Genomic DNA, 18,150 nt, shown 5'->3' with positions numbered 1-18,150 from the left:
CTGGAAGCAAGTCATCGTCAAGGTTTTGAGCAAGCTCTGATGCGGGTGTTAAAGACGGGCCCAGCAGAACACACGTTTGCTGAAATTATTGATGGACTTCCTGTTAGACGCTCATATGTAGAATTTCACTGGCCGCAAGATGGACATCCGGCATATCAACATGATGAACTCTGCCCGGGCGTTATCGAGAGAGCTCGGGAGCTTCAATCAAATTTTGCGGTTACGAAATTGCGCTTTAAATTGCCTGCAAGTTGATCCGATTATCCTCAGTTTACATCCATGCTAAACTCGCTCCTAGCTGCTTAACGCTTTTTCTGAAGCGGCCTTTGGATCGATATCGTTTCATCTTCGTCTCCTGGAGCTCCTCGCAGCGTCATGTCATCAGATTGCCGTTCACATATATCAGCTAGACGGCGTAAACCACAAACGCTGCGAATACGAAAAATGGATAAATCAGCCCCGGGATATGACTCGATGGGACTCTTTTCGACATCCCACCGCCTTCTGCCACGCATTTTACACGGCCGTTGAACAGTACCCGAACGGGGTCGCTGATGTCGTAGCCTACTGGGCTGAGGCAAAGATATTTGGAGGGGTCGTACTATTCGATAGAGGAGAGTCGGAAACCGAGGTACTCTGGTCTTAGTGGTTCCTTGAACATATATGCTGACACCACGATAGTGTAGGGAAGTGTACCTCCATGCGGGACGTCGAGGGGGTCCTTATACTCTATTCCCGCCCACAACAGAGCAGTTTGGGAAACTGATGGTGTTTTTACTCGGCGGAAAGAATGAATCCGCTGCGATAGAGAACCCTCTACCCATCAGAGCCACCTCAGAGAACCGTTGGCGTTGGGATGCTTGGGATGCAACGACGCATCACCACATCTTTCGCGACAAATACGAGCGTTTCATCAGCCCGACCAAACCCCCGACGTCATATCGGTCATCGATAGACTGGCCGGAAATAGCCGATGACCTTTACCTGGTAAACGCAATGCACGAGTATTACGAGGGAAAGGATGTGGATAAGGACGAGATTCGTGCCGCGTTGGAGCGCTTGAAACAGATAACCCCGTCCTCGCCAATGTGGGAGAACCGAGAAACAAGGCATGCCTGGACGAAAAATGTTTTGAAGTAGGCTCGCTATCGGCTTCATACCTTCTTTCGACTCCTAGGTCAGCATGAAGTGCCATGAGCCTTTTTCTGCCAATGTCATTACACTTTATTAAGTCCAATTTGCCCAACTCGTCAATATTCAATGTATCATGCCCAACCAATATTGAACTTGTCTATTCATCCTAGTTCAAGTCTTTTCTCAGTCGTCAGATATGGCTCTGATCTTTTGAACCTCCATCTCATCTGTGTGTCTGCAAAGATTGCGCCACGCGCTTAGAGACTCGATGGCGGTAGAGAGCTATTTCCAATGGTATAGTTGGCACTTGCAAACGATTATGTGTAATTTCGAAAGACTTCTGGAGCCAAATTACTCTATCCCTCACAAAGTATGTCAGTTCCTGTGAGGATTTGTATTATCTGAGTTGCGATTTCATACCTTCCCGGCCAAGCTGGCTACACAGCATCTACAACTCTCTACGTCCGTCACCTCCCCATTACCACCTTATTAGTCTCGAAATATCTTCTACAGGCAACTTTTCCTTCTCCCTTGCATCCCATGTGAGAGTTCAATGCCATTGTCTAATTACATAAGTGAAAGTAAGTGTTGAGGATTGATCCCCTTTCCCCCACCTGTCGACCCGACACCAGTCTAGAGCTTCTTGTTCCTCTTGGGCATTCGAACCAAATAGTACAAAACCAAGGCTGCAATAACGTTGAAAACAATGTAAGCCCAGCCAATACCGAAATTGCGCCATCTGTCGTCGTAGTGAGAGCTAATGGCGGCCAAGTAGGTGTTCGTCTCCTTCATCTTGCAGTACTTGCAACCACTCGTCGCGTCAGGGTCCAGCAAGTAGCCACCCATCTTTGACATGTACTTGGCCATGTAGTCACCACAAGTCTGGTTCGCTGGCGGGATGATGGTGGTATATTCATTGGTTGCACAGGTAACGTCCACGTTGGCGATTCCGGTAGATAAGACGGCAGAGATCCAATAATTGAGTGGCGAAACTCTGTAGAGGAAAATCCAGAAACCGGGCATCGAGGTAGGTGAGGCCAGGACGCCACAGAAGAAAAAGACCAGCATGAAGAGCAGGTTGGCCGCACTGCCTCCGCCTTCAGCCGAATCAGTAAAGGAAATGCACATGTTGGCAAATGTACATGTAAACAAAAGAAATTGAAGGAAGAGAAGCCAGGACAGAGCGCCTCTCTCGGCACTTTGGCCGGCTGCATCGGCGTTTTTATACATCCCAACAGGAAAGTAAATAAACGCCCACATGAAAACAGAAGCGAGGATATTCCACGGAATTTCCACAACAATCTGACTGAACATGAAAATCTTCCAAGAATACGTCTTTGAAGGACGCTCACGGACTTCATACAGGTTTCGCTGCGTAACGAAATGGGGTAGCTGTTGCTGCACCAGTTGTCCCAGGATACTGCAAAACTCGAAAAGAGCAAACATTTGGTTTTGCAGACCTTGGATTGTGAGAGGGGCGTCGAGGAAAACGAGACCGATGAACAAGCTCACGGAGATGCAGAGGACGAATTTGGAGTATATGTATGTGGGTGTGCGCCAATATTGTTGGAAAACGCGGCGAATGACGACGAAGAATTGGTCCGAGAGAGGTGCGGCAAATTCGAGATAGGAAGCAGCGTCGTGGGCGTCGTCAGTGAATGCTCGTTCGGAGCCAAGAGACCGTAGGCGAGCTAATTCATCCTGGACCGCTTGATACTCTGGGCTGGAACGCCATATTTGGTGCCAGTCAGTGTCGGATTGACTTCCTGGGGCATCTCCAGTAACTTCGAGCATCCATTCAGCTGGGTTCTCTCCAGGGTGACAAGCCGGGGCGCCGTTTCGCTCAAAGTAGTTGGTAAGAGTCTTGGAGTGGTCACCAATGTCGCCTAGAGCTGTTAGTGTTTCTTCACTCATCGATCGCTGGACAGAAGAGTGTCAAGGGCAAGAGGATGTCACATACCAAAGTAAACAGTACGACCGTTCTTGGAAAGAAAGAGAAGACGGTCAAACCGCTGGAACAGGATGGCAGAAGGTTGATGAATCGTACAAAGGATAGACTGCCCGGCTTTGGACAATTTCTCAAGCAGATCCAAGACAGCCCAGCTGGTCTGTGAGTCAAGGCCTGATGTTGGCTCATCGACGAAGAGAAGGAGAGGCGGCTTCGCAGCGAGTTCAACACCAATGGTTAAACGCTTGCGTTGCTCGACGTTCAGACCTTCGCCTAGAACACCGACAACTGCATCGGCGTATTCTTCCATATCCAAGAGGCGAATCACTTCATCCACATAGGCTAACTTCTCCTTCTTTGGTGTGCTGGCTGGCTGACGGAGGAGAGCAGAGAATTCCAAGGCCTGTCCAATGAGGTTAAAAATGCCGTCCAAAATCTCAGCGGTTGTCTCAACTTACCTCCCGAACAGTACTGGTCTCAAGATGCAGGTCCTGTTGCTGAACATAACCTGTCTTCCGCTGAAAGCTGTGATCACGCATCTTTCCGTCCACCAGCATCTCACCAGTGATGACACCCGTGCCAACTCGGTCAGCCAAGCAATCCAATAACGACGTCTTTCCGGCGCCTGAAACTCCCATCAAAGCGGTGAGCGTGCCGGGTTTGACCCAACCATCCACGTGATCCAAAATACGTCGAGGCTGCTTCTTGACCTTGATGTCGTAGCAGACGTTGTTCCAGTGGAAAACGCTGACTGAACCTTGAAAAGCTCCCTTGCTATTGAGGGCGTTGTTTTCAGGCTTTCTCACAACAGTTGGGAAATCAGAAGTGGACTTTTCGATGTCGTTGCTAGCCTTGACGGAAGCTGGCGGAACGAAACCTTTGCGGAAAACGAGGACTTCTCCCTTGGACTTCTTGGCTGTGATGTACTCTGTGGCGATAAAGTAGACAGCATGGTTAAAAATGATCATCGCAATGACAACACCGACGTTCCTCCACTTGTGAGCATGATAGTAGCTGTATGCCGAGTTGATGTAGGCGTCTCCGTTGACATATGCCTGGCCCGGGATGGCACCAATTGCATTACATGCCACAGAGTTTGAGTTGGCATCGGCGTAGTCGGGGATGTAAGTCGAACACTTAAAATCTCGGTTGTGGAATTCGTTGACCATGAGTGACTCGAAGCCGTAGGCCACTGGGTTCAGGTAGTTGATCCATCGGCACCAGTCGAGCATGTAGTCGACGGGAATGACGAAGCCGGTAAAGACGATCAAGGCAATCAGCAGAACTGCAGAAGGAATCTCGGCTTCGTATACGGTGCGTGACATGGAAGCGCTGTTATTCTGTCAGTATGTGCTCAAATTTCATCCCTCTAGCCAGACTCACATCGATCTGAAAACGCCAGACATGGCCATGACGATGAGAAACACCACTAATAAGTAGAAGAAGAAAGGACCGGGCTCTCGACGGAGGTTGGTCATGAAGTAAAAGACCAGGTTGAAGACAATAGCGTTGAGGACCTTGTAGGGGAGATCGACGAGAACGGAAGCATATGCCTCAGCAGACGGATGATAAAATGCATACCGGGAATGCTTTTCAACAATGGGTCGTTGGTCATAGAGCGTCATGATCTCAAGTGCCGACGCAAAAGCATTGAAGAGAATAGAAACGAAAAGGACGCAACCACGGGTAAAGAACGAGCTGGTGTCTATTTTCATGTTGTAAAACAAGGAAGAGACGATAAGACCGAGGACGAGATTTGCAATGAGCATTCCGACGGTCATCCATGGATCTGCAATGAGCCGCTTGAATCCGCGCCAGAGACAGAGTTGGACTTGTTGAGAATAGGTCAGGATGTAAGGCGAGTTGAGGCGTTGACCCTTGGATTGAGCAGACTTTTTGAGTTGTCTGTAAGTCTCGGCGTCGGGTCCGTTGAGAGGATGCTGAGTCTTGTACTCTTCGATCTCGGCTTGTAGAGCTTTGTACTCGGCGCTTGCTTTCCAGGCTGCTGCAAACTCATCGGGTGTTCTTGGAGGGTTGCAACCAGCGCGAGGAATTCGTTCCGTCGGCGATGTCATGGACGTGAGAAAGTCGGGAGTCGTCTGGCGGGCTGGACATTCGAATCCGAGGTTGATGAAATACTCCTTGGCCTTGGACGCTGGGCCAAAGTAGATCTGGCGGCCTTCGTAGAGAACGGTGGCTTTGTCGAAGAGGTCGTAGGCGCTTTGTGGGGCTTGGTAAATCGAGACGGCGCAGGTTTGGCCAAAGAGCTCGGACTGGAGACGTAGGGTCTTGCAAAACTCAATAGCGTTGCCAGAGTCGAGACCACGGGTTGAACTGTGGACGGATAGTTAGTATAATCGGGTTTGGTGTATATTCAGGTCCTGACTTACTTGTCCCAGCATTGGAAAGGCGCGTTCGAAAGAGTCGCCTCGGCGATGGTCACACGTTTGCGTTCGCCTCCAGATACGCCTCTCTCAAAGTCGTTTCCAACTTTGGTGTTGACAGTGTGACTGATACCGTACATAGCCATCACGACGTCTCTGTAGTGTTCGCAGTATCTGTCGAAGTCTCATGTTAGTATGAACTCCCAAACGTTGGAGATGGTGGACACGTACTGGTTGCGAGTTACACCTTCAGGTAGATTCCTTGGGCAGCGAGCACGAGAAGCAAAGGTCAAAGTCTCTCCAACAGTCATCTGCGGAAAGTGAACATCAACTTCAGCGGTGTAAATCGCATCACCCCGGTGTGCGGTATGCATCTCATCAGCCGGTATACCCTGGTAGTTGAAGTAGGCATTCTCCTTATTGATGTAAATGCCGTTGGTCTCGCCCGAGATGGTCTTGAGAAAGGTCGAACAACCTGAGCCAGGCGGCCCCAAGACAACACACATTTCCCCAGGACGAATGAGACCGTCGAACTGGCGAAGAATGTCAATGCGAGTTTGACCAGCTGTCTTGGAAAACAGACGACGCGTCATTGCCGGCAACGCCAACCAGACGTTGCCCACATCCTTCTGAAAGTCAGTCGGCGTGCCATATCCAAAGACATTGACGTTCTGAAAGCACAGTCCGACACGACGAAAACCTTGGCCTCGGTCGTTGGCTGCCTTGGCAATGGTCTTAGCCCAGGTTCGGGCGTTGAACTTGTCCCCACGGGGGTTCAGGGGAGAGTTGGGATCGGTGCTGGCAAAGATGGAGGATGAATCGCCAACCGAGATAGCTGACTGTTTCGTGTACTGTCTGGCCAGGTCCCGAACGATCGAGTGCCTTCGGTTCATGTTGATACTTCCGGTCTCAGGGTCGTGATCGGTTGATGTTCGTGGGAGCTTCTCGGGCTCATTCGGGCTGGTAGTGCCGGAAAGAGTTGAAGCAGTTCCCGGTAAGGGAAAGTTGCTAACATCTTTGAACGGCGGTTTTCCCAATGGCTCCGACATTGTGGCCTATCAGGTCAACGAACCAGTTCAAAGGTAAATTGATGTCGAGACTTGGATGGTGTCACTGAGCAGCTGTGATCGCAATGGGGTTGCCGACTTTACTGCCATGAATCAAGGCACACGTTGAGGAATAAAAGCATTTAATAGTCGTATTAAACAATTACTACAGGCTACGGATTTACCACTTTGCGATGCAAAGGGAGACGGAGATAGACGGACCGGCATTTCTCTAGACGCGTCTCGGCCGTAAAACCACGGCTAATAAAAAACATGGCCTGACACGGGCAGATTAAGGCCGGCCCGGGCTATATGGGGTAAGTTCAGCCTTACCGGGCATAAGCAGAGCCCCAATGTGCTAGGGGGGTTGCGGTAATTGCAATCATTTCACTGCTTGTGACGATTTTAATGCCGGAGCGCATTGTGGTGACGAGTCAGTCACGCGGCGATTGAGGAGGAACGTGTCACGATGGAGAAAGGGGGGAAGCAAAATGTTTCTCGTGGCTTACCCTGCACCCTTTGACTGGTCTCACGTGACGGATCCTTATCTCACCTCGACCTTAGGTCGAGGAGCGGACAGTCGCGACACATACGCATGCACCAACATGATTGCCCGAAACCCCGGCGCTTGCGCTCAGTGTGTCCGCACCAAGAGAAAGGTTGGTTTTACTTGGCCCCTCCTTGGAGAATGATTAGTAACATGTGTCAAGTGTGATCAGAGGAAGCCCCGTTGCACGCGCTGTGTCCGTCGAAGCGTGCCTTGCGAGAGGCAGAACTTTAAGCCATGGAAGCTGATGACTGGGAAAGAATGTGTCAAATCTGGATACGAACGTGAGTCCCCAAAAATGACACTCTTTGATTGAGCCCTAAGCGTTAACCCAAGCTTCCAGTACCTGACAGTGGCACTGTATCTATTTACTCTACCACCTCATCTTCCATGACGGCAAAGTCACCCTTGGCAGGTGAAACAGAAACTCCGCCACCGTCAATCGATCAGCTTATTCGCTCGGCCACAGCAGCGATCGGGGTGGATGCGGCTGGCTTGGAGCCCGTGGCTGATGACAGAAGTAACCCAGAGATTGAGCATCCTCTTGTTGGAACATCAACATCACCGATTTGCCATTTCTCTACACATCTCGAGGCCGAGGCTCCACTACAAATCACATTCACCCCCTCGCCTTCTCTCTCAATTCTCCCCTCGGCCTCGCGGGCACGTCCAGAGCACAAGCTTCTCTGGCACTACTTCATTAATACGTCAAGCCAGTTCTTTCGGTGCTGGGACAACGACGAATCAGCCAGCAGGTCGCTTCACTGGCAAGATCCTCTATCAGCTGTCCTGCCGTCCATTGCTGCTGTCGACGAAACACTAGCATCTGCCGTCCTGGCCTTCTCGGCTTATTACTACACCCGGGCCCATCCCACACAAGCGTCCAGTGTCTCGTTTCAGAGTCATCACAACAAGGCATTAAGGACGCTGATATCAAGAAAGTTCGACGTGACGCCCACGCCAGACTCTCTGCTTCCTCCTTTGGCTGCTGCTCTGTTGTTGTTTCGCATCGATGAGTACTCCCGCAGCTATCTCCTTTCACTGGCCAAGAGCGCGGCTACTTGTATCAAGAGTATCGATCCCCGTCGCCACCAACACGACAAGCGGTTCGATGCGTTGACGGCTTTGCTTGCCTGGACCGATATCTGCACGAGTAGCTCGCTAGGGCCATTGCAGTCGTCTCCTACTGTCTCATCGCGACTCACGTTGGATGACTATGGAGAGGACTGTAACCCCTGGCCAGGTTTCGAGAGGTGGATCACGCATCCCGCATATGCTTTTTCTCGGCGGCTCATCGGCCCACTGATGAGGATGGCAAAGCTGACCCAAGCCAAGAGGACTCTCCAGACGTGGACAACCGAGATGGAGGCCTCTGCTGACGCCCTGGAAGAAGCTCTACTAGTCGCCCACAACCGTGACATCAGCAGGGCCAGCGACAATCCCGGCGATCCAGAGGCTCTCCTCCACGTCAACGAAGCGATGCACTTGGCAGCATCCATCATGTTCTACACGCGGATCAGAGACTTGCCGTCAACAGTGCCGCTTATTAGGCGCCAAGTGGCCAAAGTTCAGAGTGAGTCTAGTTGTGTCAACGTCAACTCACTGTCAAGTCGCGCCCTCGTCTTCCCGCTCTTTATAGCTGGATGTGAAGCTGTTGACATCAGCGTACGCGAGCTCATCAAGCAGAGACTGAGCAGCTGTCAGAGTTATGCTGCCATCAGAGCGCAGACACTGGTGGGTCAGCTGGGGCAGATATGGGAGCTGCGGGACAGGGAGCCGGGGCTTCCTTGGGTTCAGTGGACAAGCAAGAGTAAGTTAGGTCCTGAATTGGATGGTAACAGCTTTACTGACATGCAGATTTGTAGTCACTGATATTTTTGACCCTGTCATTGTATTTTGAGTGACTGCAGCTATGGCATATGTCAAGGCACCACTCCTAGTGAGCTGGCTGTGCCGCTATGGCTGGTCCATCTCTCATCTTGCTCAATCTGTCATCTGCAAGTTGATTCAAATTCCAACCCTCAAGCATCGAGCCATCCTTCCAGGCTCATGCACAGTCTGATATGCGACATCTGTCTACAATGTATCATAACTGAGTGCTGGATCCGCCTCAAACGTGCTCGGAGGGGGATCCCTCGCGAGGAAGCCCAAGGGCAACGTCCCACAGCACAAACTCCAACTTGCAACACATCCCAACCGGCCGGGAAGTCAAGACAACATCTTCGGGGCCCATACTGGAGCGCATATCATGCGCCGGTCGCGTCCGATATTGAGAATAGACTGCGTTCAAACAGGCTCTCATCTCGGCTATGGCAAGGCTGGACGCTTTTAGCAACATTCACAACAGGAACGCGTCGGACTCACTGCTTTCCAATGCACGTACGGGAACCAAGGCCAAAGGCAAAGAAGAGACGCTGTCGGTCAGTGTTGCCTGCTGAGTCTAGCCACCTCTCGGGCACAAACTCATCTGCGTCGGGGAAGATGCTTGTATCGAGTCGATGCATGCTGTATGAGGTGCAGCCAACGATGATATCGGCTGGTAGAAAGTAGCCGTCGATGTGCCTACCCCCTTTGGGCACGTATCGGGGCAACGGAAGAGTTCCTGGGGCCCACAGACGCAGGGCTTCCTGGACGACAGCACCAAGATAGGAGAGAACCTCGAGACCCTTTTTGGGGTCGGCATTGACCAGCTCGTTGTGCAGCCGGGTCACCTTGTCCCAATGCTTTGGCTGAGATAACTCCCACATCAGCCAACAAAGGGTATCGCCAGTGGTCTCAATGCCCGCACCGATGTGGTCCAAACACTCGGCTTCGGCTAGGTTCATGTCCATGTTGTCCAAGCTCAGAAGCCGGGTTGCAAGAGTGAAGTCGGAAAGACCATCCTTGGCCATGCACTCACGAACAAACTCTCGGATCATGGCGCCTCCCTTTTCGATGTTCTTGGACCGAGGACCGATGGCACGCCAGACTTTGGCGAGAATCGGGGAGTAGTGGTCGAGATAGAAACCTGGTAGATTGTCAGTAATCCCGGTGACAAAGTCGTGAAGATGTGACCTACTTTCGCGAGAGCTAGAATAAGACAGAAGGCGAACCATTTCCTTGTCTTTGTCACCAACCAAGGAATCGGTGCCGTAGGGATGAAACAACATGGCTGTGACGCAGTCCAGGGCGTAGGCGTGAAGGTAGAGCTGAGTTCCATCAGACGCAGAATAGCAAGCCAATACAAAGAGACTCACATATACATCAGCAGAGTCTGTGCTGGAACAGACCCTGGCAAAGGCGGAGGCACGCTCGGTAATGGAATCGAGGACTTTGGAGCGGAGGACGGTCGTGTTGGAGTACCTATCGGCGAACTGGCGGCGGATGTCGCTATGCTGTATAGACCAAGGGGGTTAGCGATGCTCACATCAAAGGCACGGTTTGAAGACTCGGGGGTTTACAACCTTTTCGGGGTCCAGCGCAGTGAACAGGTTACTATGAAATGTCAGCAAAGTGTTCACCAGGCTTCGGCCTCCCTTACATGTGCCCATCCTGCTCGAAAAGATGGTACAGCTCCGTCTTGCGGAAGTCCTTGTTGCCATTGCTGTAGATCTGTTTCGAAGAAGTGTAGCTGGCAAAAGAAACCTCGTTACGTCCTATCTGGACGACAGGTCCGTATCGAACATGGAGATTGTGGATCCAGCGGCTCTTGGTGCCAACAAACTCGTGGTATTTGACAGCGGCCGTGCTTAGTTTGAGGTGCAGCGGACCTGGAATCTTGCGCATGGTCGCGATGTTGAGGCGCCGGAGCCATAGTAGCAGGACTATGACCCCGACGATGGATGAGAGAACTACTCTTGGATGCGGCGTGTCCTCGAGTACTGTCCGTAGGAGGCCTCCTGGTTGAGCCATGGTCAAGGCAAGTGTCCAAACAAGCGTAAGATGTTAAAAAACCTCGATGAATGAAGGACTAGAGATGGTGGGATAGTGAAGAGGATGATAAAGAGAAGCGCAAGACAGCGAAGATGGGTGATGATTTTAAGTCTGTTGCCAAGCCGGGGAGGATGGCAAGATGCCAAACCTGTCCTGGTAGATTGTTCCACGCCTCTCTTTGGGTTTATTCTCGTCACGTAATACTAACGGTCCGGTCCAGATTGCCGAAGATGTGCTTGATAATGGCCGCCGGCCAGCAGTCTGGCTGAGTCGCCGTTGGAGCCTTTTCGGGAAGGGGGAAGCGACTCTGTGAGGTTTTCTCCACAATGGCTTTCCGGTTGCCGTAGATCAGGAGGAAAAGATACCGGAGGCGAGTTTAAGTACTAGTTTCTTGTTATCATTTGCCCTGCCGTCGGCAACCGGGTTGGTTGATGGATCTCACCCCGGATATCCCCACGATCTCTCATATCTCGGACTAAACCCGATTCTTCCTTTTTTCCACCGGTGATCGGATCCACTCGGTCCCCACCCGGAGGCTAAACCGGATCTGGCGATTTTTCCACCATCGTCAACGGGCGGTTGTGATAACCATCATGACTTTTTGGCTTCAAGCGTCGGGGCTCGGACCGGTGTTCTTAGCTAGCATGAGAGATAGAAGGCTCTCTCAGTTGATATTTAACATGGGCGAGTTCCAGCTTCATTGTCGAGGTCCATCATCGCAAGACAATTGAGAACGAACAGTACCGCAATGGCTGAGATCCAACATGCAAATGCTCACGGCCAAGGGCAGGTCAAGCAAAAGTTCAACACTTTGACCTTGAGCCTCTTTTCCATAGTCCTTCCAAGGTTTGCTCCTACTCTCACAATGACCCCGCAAGGACAAGGATAAGTTGCTGACTGGTCCTCGCAGTGTCTGGTCCTTTGCAGCTACAGGTCTCGTCATCGGCATCTACGCCGGAGGCATGCCTGTCCTTATTTGGGGTGCGCTTCTTGTTGGGATAGTTCTGAGCCTTCTTGTCACTTCGTTTGCCGAGTTTGGTTCGGCGTACCCTTCGGTTGCAGGATGCCTTGTTCTGGCTACCAAACTTGGCGGACCTGAATATGGTCGGATTTGTGTACGTTTCGCTGGCACAGAGACATCCTTGTTACTGACAGACCGCTGTAGGGCTTCATGACTGGTGGCATCCATGCTTTGGCGTCCCTTGTTACTCCTGCGTGTCTCATCACTGCGCATTCTCCTTTCTTTACGGCCATGGCCATGGTCATGCACCCCGACTGGCAGCCCACAAAGTGGCAGAGCTTCCTTATCTACCAGGCCGTGAATATCGTCACTATTTTCATTTGCTTCAAGGGGTCCAGGTTTCTAGGTCTGATGGCCACAGCAGGAGGTGTGTATCATGTCAAAGATAAAATCCTAATAAACTAACGTCTACAAACAGCTTTCGTCCTCTTTGCTCTCTTCTTCACATGTATCGGAGTGATTGTGGGTTGCGCAGACCCCATAGCACCATCCGAGTAGGCCTTACCCATGTCTATGACTGGGCCTCGAAGTACAGCAACTAATACCATCACAGGGCTGTCTGGTCCAAGGTCCAGAACTTCACCGGCTGGCCCAACGGCTTTGCGTTCCTGATCGGCGTCTCATCACCTCTTTCTGGATATGGACCGACTCACTGGATCCTCAACATGGCTGAAGAGGTTAAAAATCCTCGCCGTTCCATTCCCATTGCGTTGTTAGCGCAGCAGGTCGGCAGCATTGTCACGTACGGGCTCCCAATTTCATGAATGGAATATTATACTAATCATGGAAAAAAGGCTGTTTGTGTTTTTTATTGCAATTGGATACGGTGTTGGCAACGATTGGGATGCCATCGTCGGGAGCCGCTATCCGGTTCCCATGGCAGCGATATTCGAGTACACCACCCGCTCCAAGGCCGGCACCGTGATTCTTTTGTTCGCCATGGTCGCTTTGGGGATTGTAAGCGCTGCATCTTACATCAGTGCGGCGCTACGCCTCATCTATGGCTTCGCCAGAACGGGAGCTTGTAAGACGTTTTCCCCCATGTTTAGATGCTTGCTAATGCTGTCGCAGTTCCTTTCTCTGGGTGGCTGAGCGAGTACGACACCAAACTTCAGATCCCAAAGAACATTCTGTGGTGCATATTTGGCCTCAATGTTGTCCTCGGGTGCCTCGAGCTTGGGAGTTCCTCAGCCGTAGTCACATTGGTCGGTGCAGCCGTCGTTCTGTTCACCATCGGCTACCTACCGATCTTTGTCGGCTACATCTCGACGGGCGGGCGCTATTTGGGAAACAAAGGGTGGTTCAAGCTGCCGCGCTCACTGAGTCTTGGACTTGCCTGGTTCAACTCGGTGTCGATTATCATGCAGTCCATTCTTCTTTGTCTGCCGCCCAGCAACCCGATCACGGCCGAGAACATGAACTGGGCTTCCGCTGTTGCTGGAGCTTTGGTTATCTTTCTTCTTGGCAGCTACTGGGTCTATGGTAAGAGTACCTACCAACCGAGTGATGACTTGATTATCTGCGGTGAGGCGATCACGGGCGAAGATGGTCTAGAGTCTACGTTAGCCACTGAAGTTTCGGATAAAGAGTTGAAGGAGAAAGCTGCCGCTTAGAAGCAGCTTTGCAGGAGCCTTGCCTCTTGTGAACGTCAAGGAATTTCCTTTCGGATAATAGCTATGTGATGGCCGAGATGATTTCTATTGTCACGGTGAGGATTGTTTCCCTGCACAGTTTGGCTAAGGCAATCAAGATTCTAGGCGGCCATAGTATGAAGTTAAGAAGTATTTAGTAGATAAGCCAGCAGAGGCTCTCATTGTATAGAGTTACCAGTTATCAGCTTATCACCGTGCGAGGCAGAGGGGGACGGAGATAGACGGACTCGCTTAAGTCTCTCGGCCATGGACCTTGGACCCATCACCCCGACTGGAATGAGACCCTAGGTATTCTTGTTAAGAAGTTCCTCAAATTCGCAGTGCCCTCGCGGATTTCCATTTCCACGACACTTTGGGCACGCACTCCCATGCGCTATCATGAGATAATGCAGGGGAAACTTGAGCTCATTCGGTATCCTCGCGTCCAGATGGGCTTGTGCGGTCAATTTGGTGGCTTTGGCTGGTCTCCAGCCCCAGAGCCCTGAGAGCCGATATATGTGGGTATCGACAGCAAACACGTCCCTTTTGAGACAGATGCTGAGGAGGCAATGTGCACACTTTGGCCCGATCCCCCAGAACTTAGTCACCTCGGTAGTGACTTCGTCGTCACTCTTGGTAAATAGGTGCTGCAGATCCCATTTTCCGTACTTGGCTTTGACGTCTTCTAGCAGGGTCATCAAGATCTTGGCCTTGCGGTTTTGCATACCACCCGGTCGGAGGGCATCTACGAGCTTATCGGTGCCGCCCTTGACGATAGACGAGTATGCGAACGGTGAGCCGTATATCTCCTTCATGCTTTGCATTGCTCTCTTCGCGTTGGACCAGCTTGTAGCTTGGCTCAGAGCTGCGACTACCAGTGCGTCCATGGCGTAGGGGTAATCTTCAGCTGGCGCGTCTGGAGCCGTGAATACCTCACGGACGGCATCGCCGTGGAGCCCTTCAAGAATGTCGTGAGCTGTCTTACACTCCCTTGGGGTGGGACGAAGGAAATCGGGAAATGGTGAGAGTTTTGCTGTGTCGGATAATTGCTTTTCAACTTGGACTGCGGCCTGCTGATTGCTTGGCGACGCACAATTATTGACACTCTCAAATCCTCCGCGCAGTTTTGGTGTTTGTAGTGTGCCTTTGCCATGACGCCTTGCACGTTTGTTTTCAAGGCTTCGTATTTTGTGAACTCGGCTTGTAGTCACCGTTTTCAGAGTGTCGGCGCCGCCTCTGCGGACAAGAGTATTGGGAACAATTTTCATAGCGACTAATGAGGTGAAGATAAGCAAATTGCTGGAGGCGGAAGGATGAAGCAGAAAGGAGAAAATAGCACACTCGGGGCGATGAGCCTTTATCAAAGCGCCGACAAACATCAAGCGCGATTCACGGTCTTGGACCAAATGTCCAAGATCGGGCGTGAATCGCCCCACCCCGACCATGCATCGGCCGCTCCAAAGTCAACGCTGCTTTACACGTTTGATTAGTCTTGGCGATTCCCGGTCGAGTCGCCCAAGTTGCATATATCTCTTGGTAGTTATGCATTCAGCTAATCTGGCTTACCACTATCTTGACACGCAATGGTCCCGGGTAGGTCAGCCCCACAGGGCCAGAGACCAGTGCGACAGGATCCACACTGCGGCCGGATCGGGGAGAACTCGGCCGGCCCAGCATCCTTCATTCAAAGTAGCCCGTTCGCATCTTCTCTAAGCTAGAACGACTTCCTTCCAGACAGGGCCCGGCGAGAATGATTCCTTGATCATGGATTGCCGTATGTATCCCCTCCCCCGCCGCTCTGAAAGACCTTCGTTACAAGAAACCAGCATGGCGTTGTAGCGTGGTTCGGATGGATCGGACCACCCTATGTACTTCGGCGATAGGAGAATGACTTCAAATAGATCCTGAGAGGAAAAGAAGTCCGTCTCTTCGAACCCATCTATGGACATTTCCCCACAATCGACTCCCGACTCCCCCTCAAGCCGACATATCCCTGTGAAGACGTTGACATTTCGGAGCTTTAGGTACACAGCCAAGGTCCAGAACTGCAAGACTGGATATGAAGGCATTTGAGCAGGGAGCTGAGGGATCTCAGTCGGCGTCGTTCGTGTGGTTGGAAAGTCCAAGGCAACTGGAGACTGGAACCCATTTCTGGCGCGATATCCAATGCGTGATTCGTCGTCAGCTGGGATTGACTCGGGATCCCATATAAGGCTCGTGACACCGGACCTGCTTCGCTTGTACCACACAATCCATGTCTCGGTGAGCCATTCATTCACCTTGAAAGGCATGTTGATACCGATCCTCCCTCGCCATCCGCACCAAGAGTAGCTGGGGAAGCCCTTGCGTCGACGCAGAATACAGCCATGGCACCTAAAGATGACGAAGCAATCCAGAGCACCTGTCGGAAGTCCTTGGAAGAAGTCCAAATTGGTCTTGTCTGAGATGCGGCGGATAATTCCTGCCATGGCGCGCAGGACGTCGTTTTGATCTGCGAGGACGCGAGCGGTATAGTACATGAGCATGCTTGAGTAATCATCCAGGGGATCGTCTAGGTGCACCGCCATAGTAAGCAGTGATGAGTTGTCGTACCACGGTTTTATCACACGGGATCGGTCGATGCAGGATTCCGAAAACTCAGCGCTTCTGCAACGAAAGAAGACCTTGTTGTCCACAAAGTATAGAGCCCGGCGGGACAGAACGTGTTCCTGGAACCTTGCGACATGTGAGTGGCTTGAGGGTTGAGCTTTTGGGATGATAACATACGTCCAACCCCTTGAGTTGTATACCGAGTTCTTGAGCAGTTGGTCCATGCCCGTATAGAGACCCAGTTGTACACCCGGCTTGACCTCGACGGCAAGCTTCACAGAGGACCGGCTACCAATCTGAACACCCGGCAGCCCAGCGTTGGCATCAGATCCGCAGCCAGCGACAACCGTTAGCCAGGAGCGCTCATAGATCTGATCCATCACATTGATACCCCTCTCAAGGTCTTCCTCATCATTCTGGAGTAGACAGAGGGCATCGACCCATAAATACTGCACCCCAAGTCTAATGCAAAGCGTGATGGCATCACATATCGTCTTGGGTAGGTTTGCAAAGACTTCCCCGATAGTCCCAGGGACCAGAAGCGGAGCCAGGTTCGACCTTGTCAGCCTAAAGTTTGACACGGCTCCCCAAACATAGCTGAGTGCAACGTAGGGACGGAACTCTTGGACCTCGACCAGGCAGCCTCGTCTGACGTCGATGAGGCGGAGGACGCGAAGCCCCGGGAATGCTGTCGAAAATGCCTCCTCGCTTAGAGCGCAGTCATTGCCGTGTGTGGTTGTACATATCGATATCCACCGCGAGACTCGGGAAAAGTCCAACTCAGATTCCACAGAGGGGAGGAGGTAGTTGAAGCCTTCGCCCGAATCACTGCTGTTGCCGTCGGTGGGAGCAGCAAAGCAAATATGCTGCTCTGGCCACTCTTCGATGGCGAAGGCGGCTCGAAAGTTGACGACCTCACTGTAGCTCCAGACCAGAATAGCGTCCTCGCTTGGGAGGCCTTTCCGTGATGGATTTGTTCGGTAGTCTTCGGTACAGGCGTTCCTCACGAGGCAACAGAGGGGGCAGGGGCTGGCGAAGACGCGGGACCAGGGTCCGAGGTTGAACTTCTCAACGTATGTTTCTGAGAGGGCATCCTTATCAAGAGGGACTTTGGCGCAGTAGTCACAGAGCTCGTTGGTTTCAGCCATGGTTGGTTCAAGTTAGCTGAAGGTGGAGATGATGACTTCTAAAAGGCGCATAGAAATATCTGCGAGAGGTCAAGAGGAATCAGGTGAGGCAGGATCTGCGCGGTTACACCGACCAATGAACGACGGGGATAATGAGGAGTCAGATAGACATGGAGAGCCTGACTGCAGTTCCTGGCCTCCATGCGTGAAAACGAAAAAGGCGGATTTCCTCAACCAAACTGTACGTCTTGCTTCCGATCGACACAACTGTCACAGCCATGATCATCAACACAAGTAAACTATTACATAACAGGTACCCCCAGCAATACTCGACTCTTTCGTCCGAGCTGCATCTATCAATTCTCCTATACATGGCCATTCGTCTTCCGCAACTTTGCCAGTGGCTCATCATCAAGCTCAGTCACGGAAACGCGCTTGCGGATTCCTAGCACCGTTCGGAGGTGATGCATGCAGACTGGCTCCGTCTTATGACTTGGTTATGGGAAAACGCTGTGCAGATCACCTTCCCAGGCTTTCCGGGTGTTCTCACACTTTATTTAATCCTGGAGGGCGAAGACAGGACATCTCATCCCCTTGGAAGAAGGAAAGCGAGTATCTTACACCAGTTACAATAGTTTATAAAACCTCTAGTCTAGCTAGCTTCCTCTTTTCTAGAGGTCGCTGAGGTCAACTAGAACAATGACCTGATTCCTTTGTTTTGACAACTTGCCCGGCCAATACGTTATGGCCGGGCGTCTGAGGCACAGCAAATGGGCACTTTACTAACCATGTTCTTCGTATTCACTCTGTG

General features: G+C 51.6%; 5 protein-coding genes across 5 annotated transcripts; 2 read left to right on the top strand and 3 right to left on the bottom strand.

The window, feature by feature from the left end:
* Positions 1-1,767: 1,767 nt before the first annotated feature.
* On the bottom strand, positions 1,768-6,515 carry LRP88_13043 (uncharacterized protein; the record flags this gene model as incomplete). The annotated part of the gene is made up of 6 exons (XM_083249426.1): positions 1,768-3,020; positions 3,095-3,485; positions 3,541-4,414; positions 4,466-5,416; positions 5,473-5,640; positions 5,698-6,515. The coding sequence occupies 6 exons, from the start codon at positions 6,513-6,515 to the stop codon at positions 1,768-1,770; spliced, it is 4,455 nt and encodes a 1,484-aa protein (XP_083093760.1).
* A 602-nt stretch (positions 6,516-7,117) lies between these two features.
* On the top strand, positions 7,118-8,959 carry LRP88_13042 (Zn(II)2Cys6 transcription factor; the record flags this gene model as incomplete). The annotated part of the gene is made up of 4 exons (XM_083249425.1): positions 7,118-7,171; positions 7,223-7,343; positions 7,403-8,869; positions 8,925-8,959. The coding sequence occupies 4 exons, from the start codon at positions 7,118-7,120 to the stop codon at positions 8,957-8,959; spliced, it is 1,677 nt and encodes a 558-aa protein (XP_083093759.1).
* A 460-nt stretch (positions 8,960-9,419) lies between these two features.
* Positions 9,420-10,824, bottom strand: LRP88_13041 (uncharacterized protein; the record flags this gene model as incomplete). The annotated part of the gene is made up of 5 exons (XM_083249424.1): positions 9,420-10,066; positions 10,118-10,247; positions 10,296-10,433; positions 10,488-10,533; positions 10,610-10,824. 5 exons carry the CDS (start codon positions 10,822-10,824, stop codon positions 9,420-9,422), a joined length of 1,176 nt encoding a protein of 391 aa, XP_083093758.1.
* Positions 10,825-11,719: 895 nt separating this feature from the next.
* On the top strand, positions 11,720-13,605 carry LRP88_13040 (uncharacterized protein; the record flags this gene model as incomplete). Its single annotated transcript, XM_083249423.1, has 7 exons — positions 11,720-11,817; positions 11,882-12,086; positions 12,137-12,359; positions 12,411-12,486; positions 12,546-12,734; positions 12,787-13,016; positions 13,064-13,605. The coding sequence occupies 7 exons, from the start codon at positions 11,720-11,722 to the stop codon at positions 13,603-13,605; spliced, it is 1,563 nt and encodes a 520-aa protein (XP_083093757.1).
* A 323-nt stretch (positions 13,606-13,928) lies between these two features.
* Positions 13,929-17,360, bottom strand: LRP88_13039 (uncharacterized protein; the record flags this gene model as incomplete). The annotated part of the gene is made up of 3 exons (XM_083249422.1): positions 13,929-14,656; positions 15,611-16,338; positions 16,390-17,360. 3 exons carry the CDS (start codon positions 17,358-17,360, stop codon positions 13,929-13,931), a joined length of 2,427 nt encoding a protein of 808 aa, XP_083093756.1.
* Between the last annotated feature and the right edge of the window lie 790 nt (positions 17,361-18,150).

This window comes from Fusarium phalaenopsidis, assembly GCF_050370095.1.
Source record: "Fusarium phalaenopsidis strain FUZ10S chromosome Unknown contig_32332, whole genome shotgun sequence".
Taxonomy (NCBI): Eukaryota; Fungi; Ascomycota; class Sordariomycetes; order Hypocreales; family Nectriaceae; genus Fusarium; species Fusarium phalaenopsidis.
Note: the sequence above shows the minus strand (reverse complement) of the source record. Positions and strands in the feature narration are given on the sequence as shown.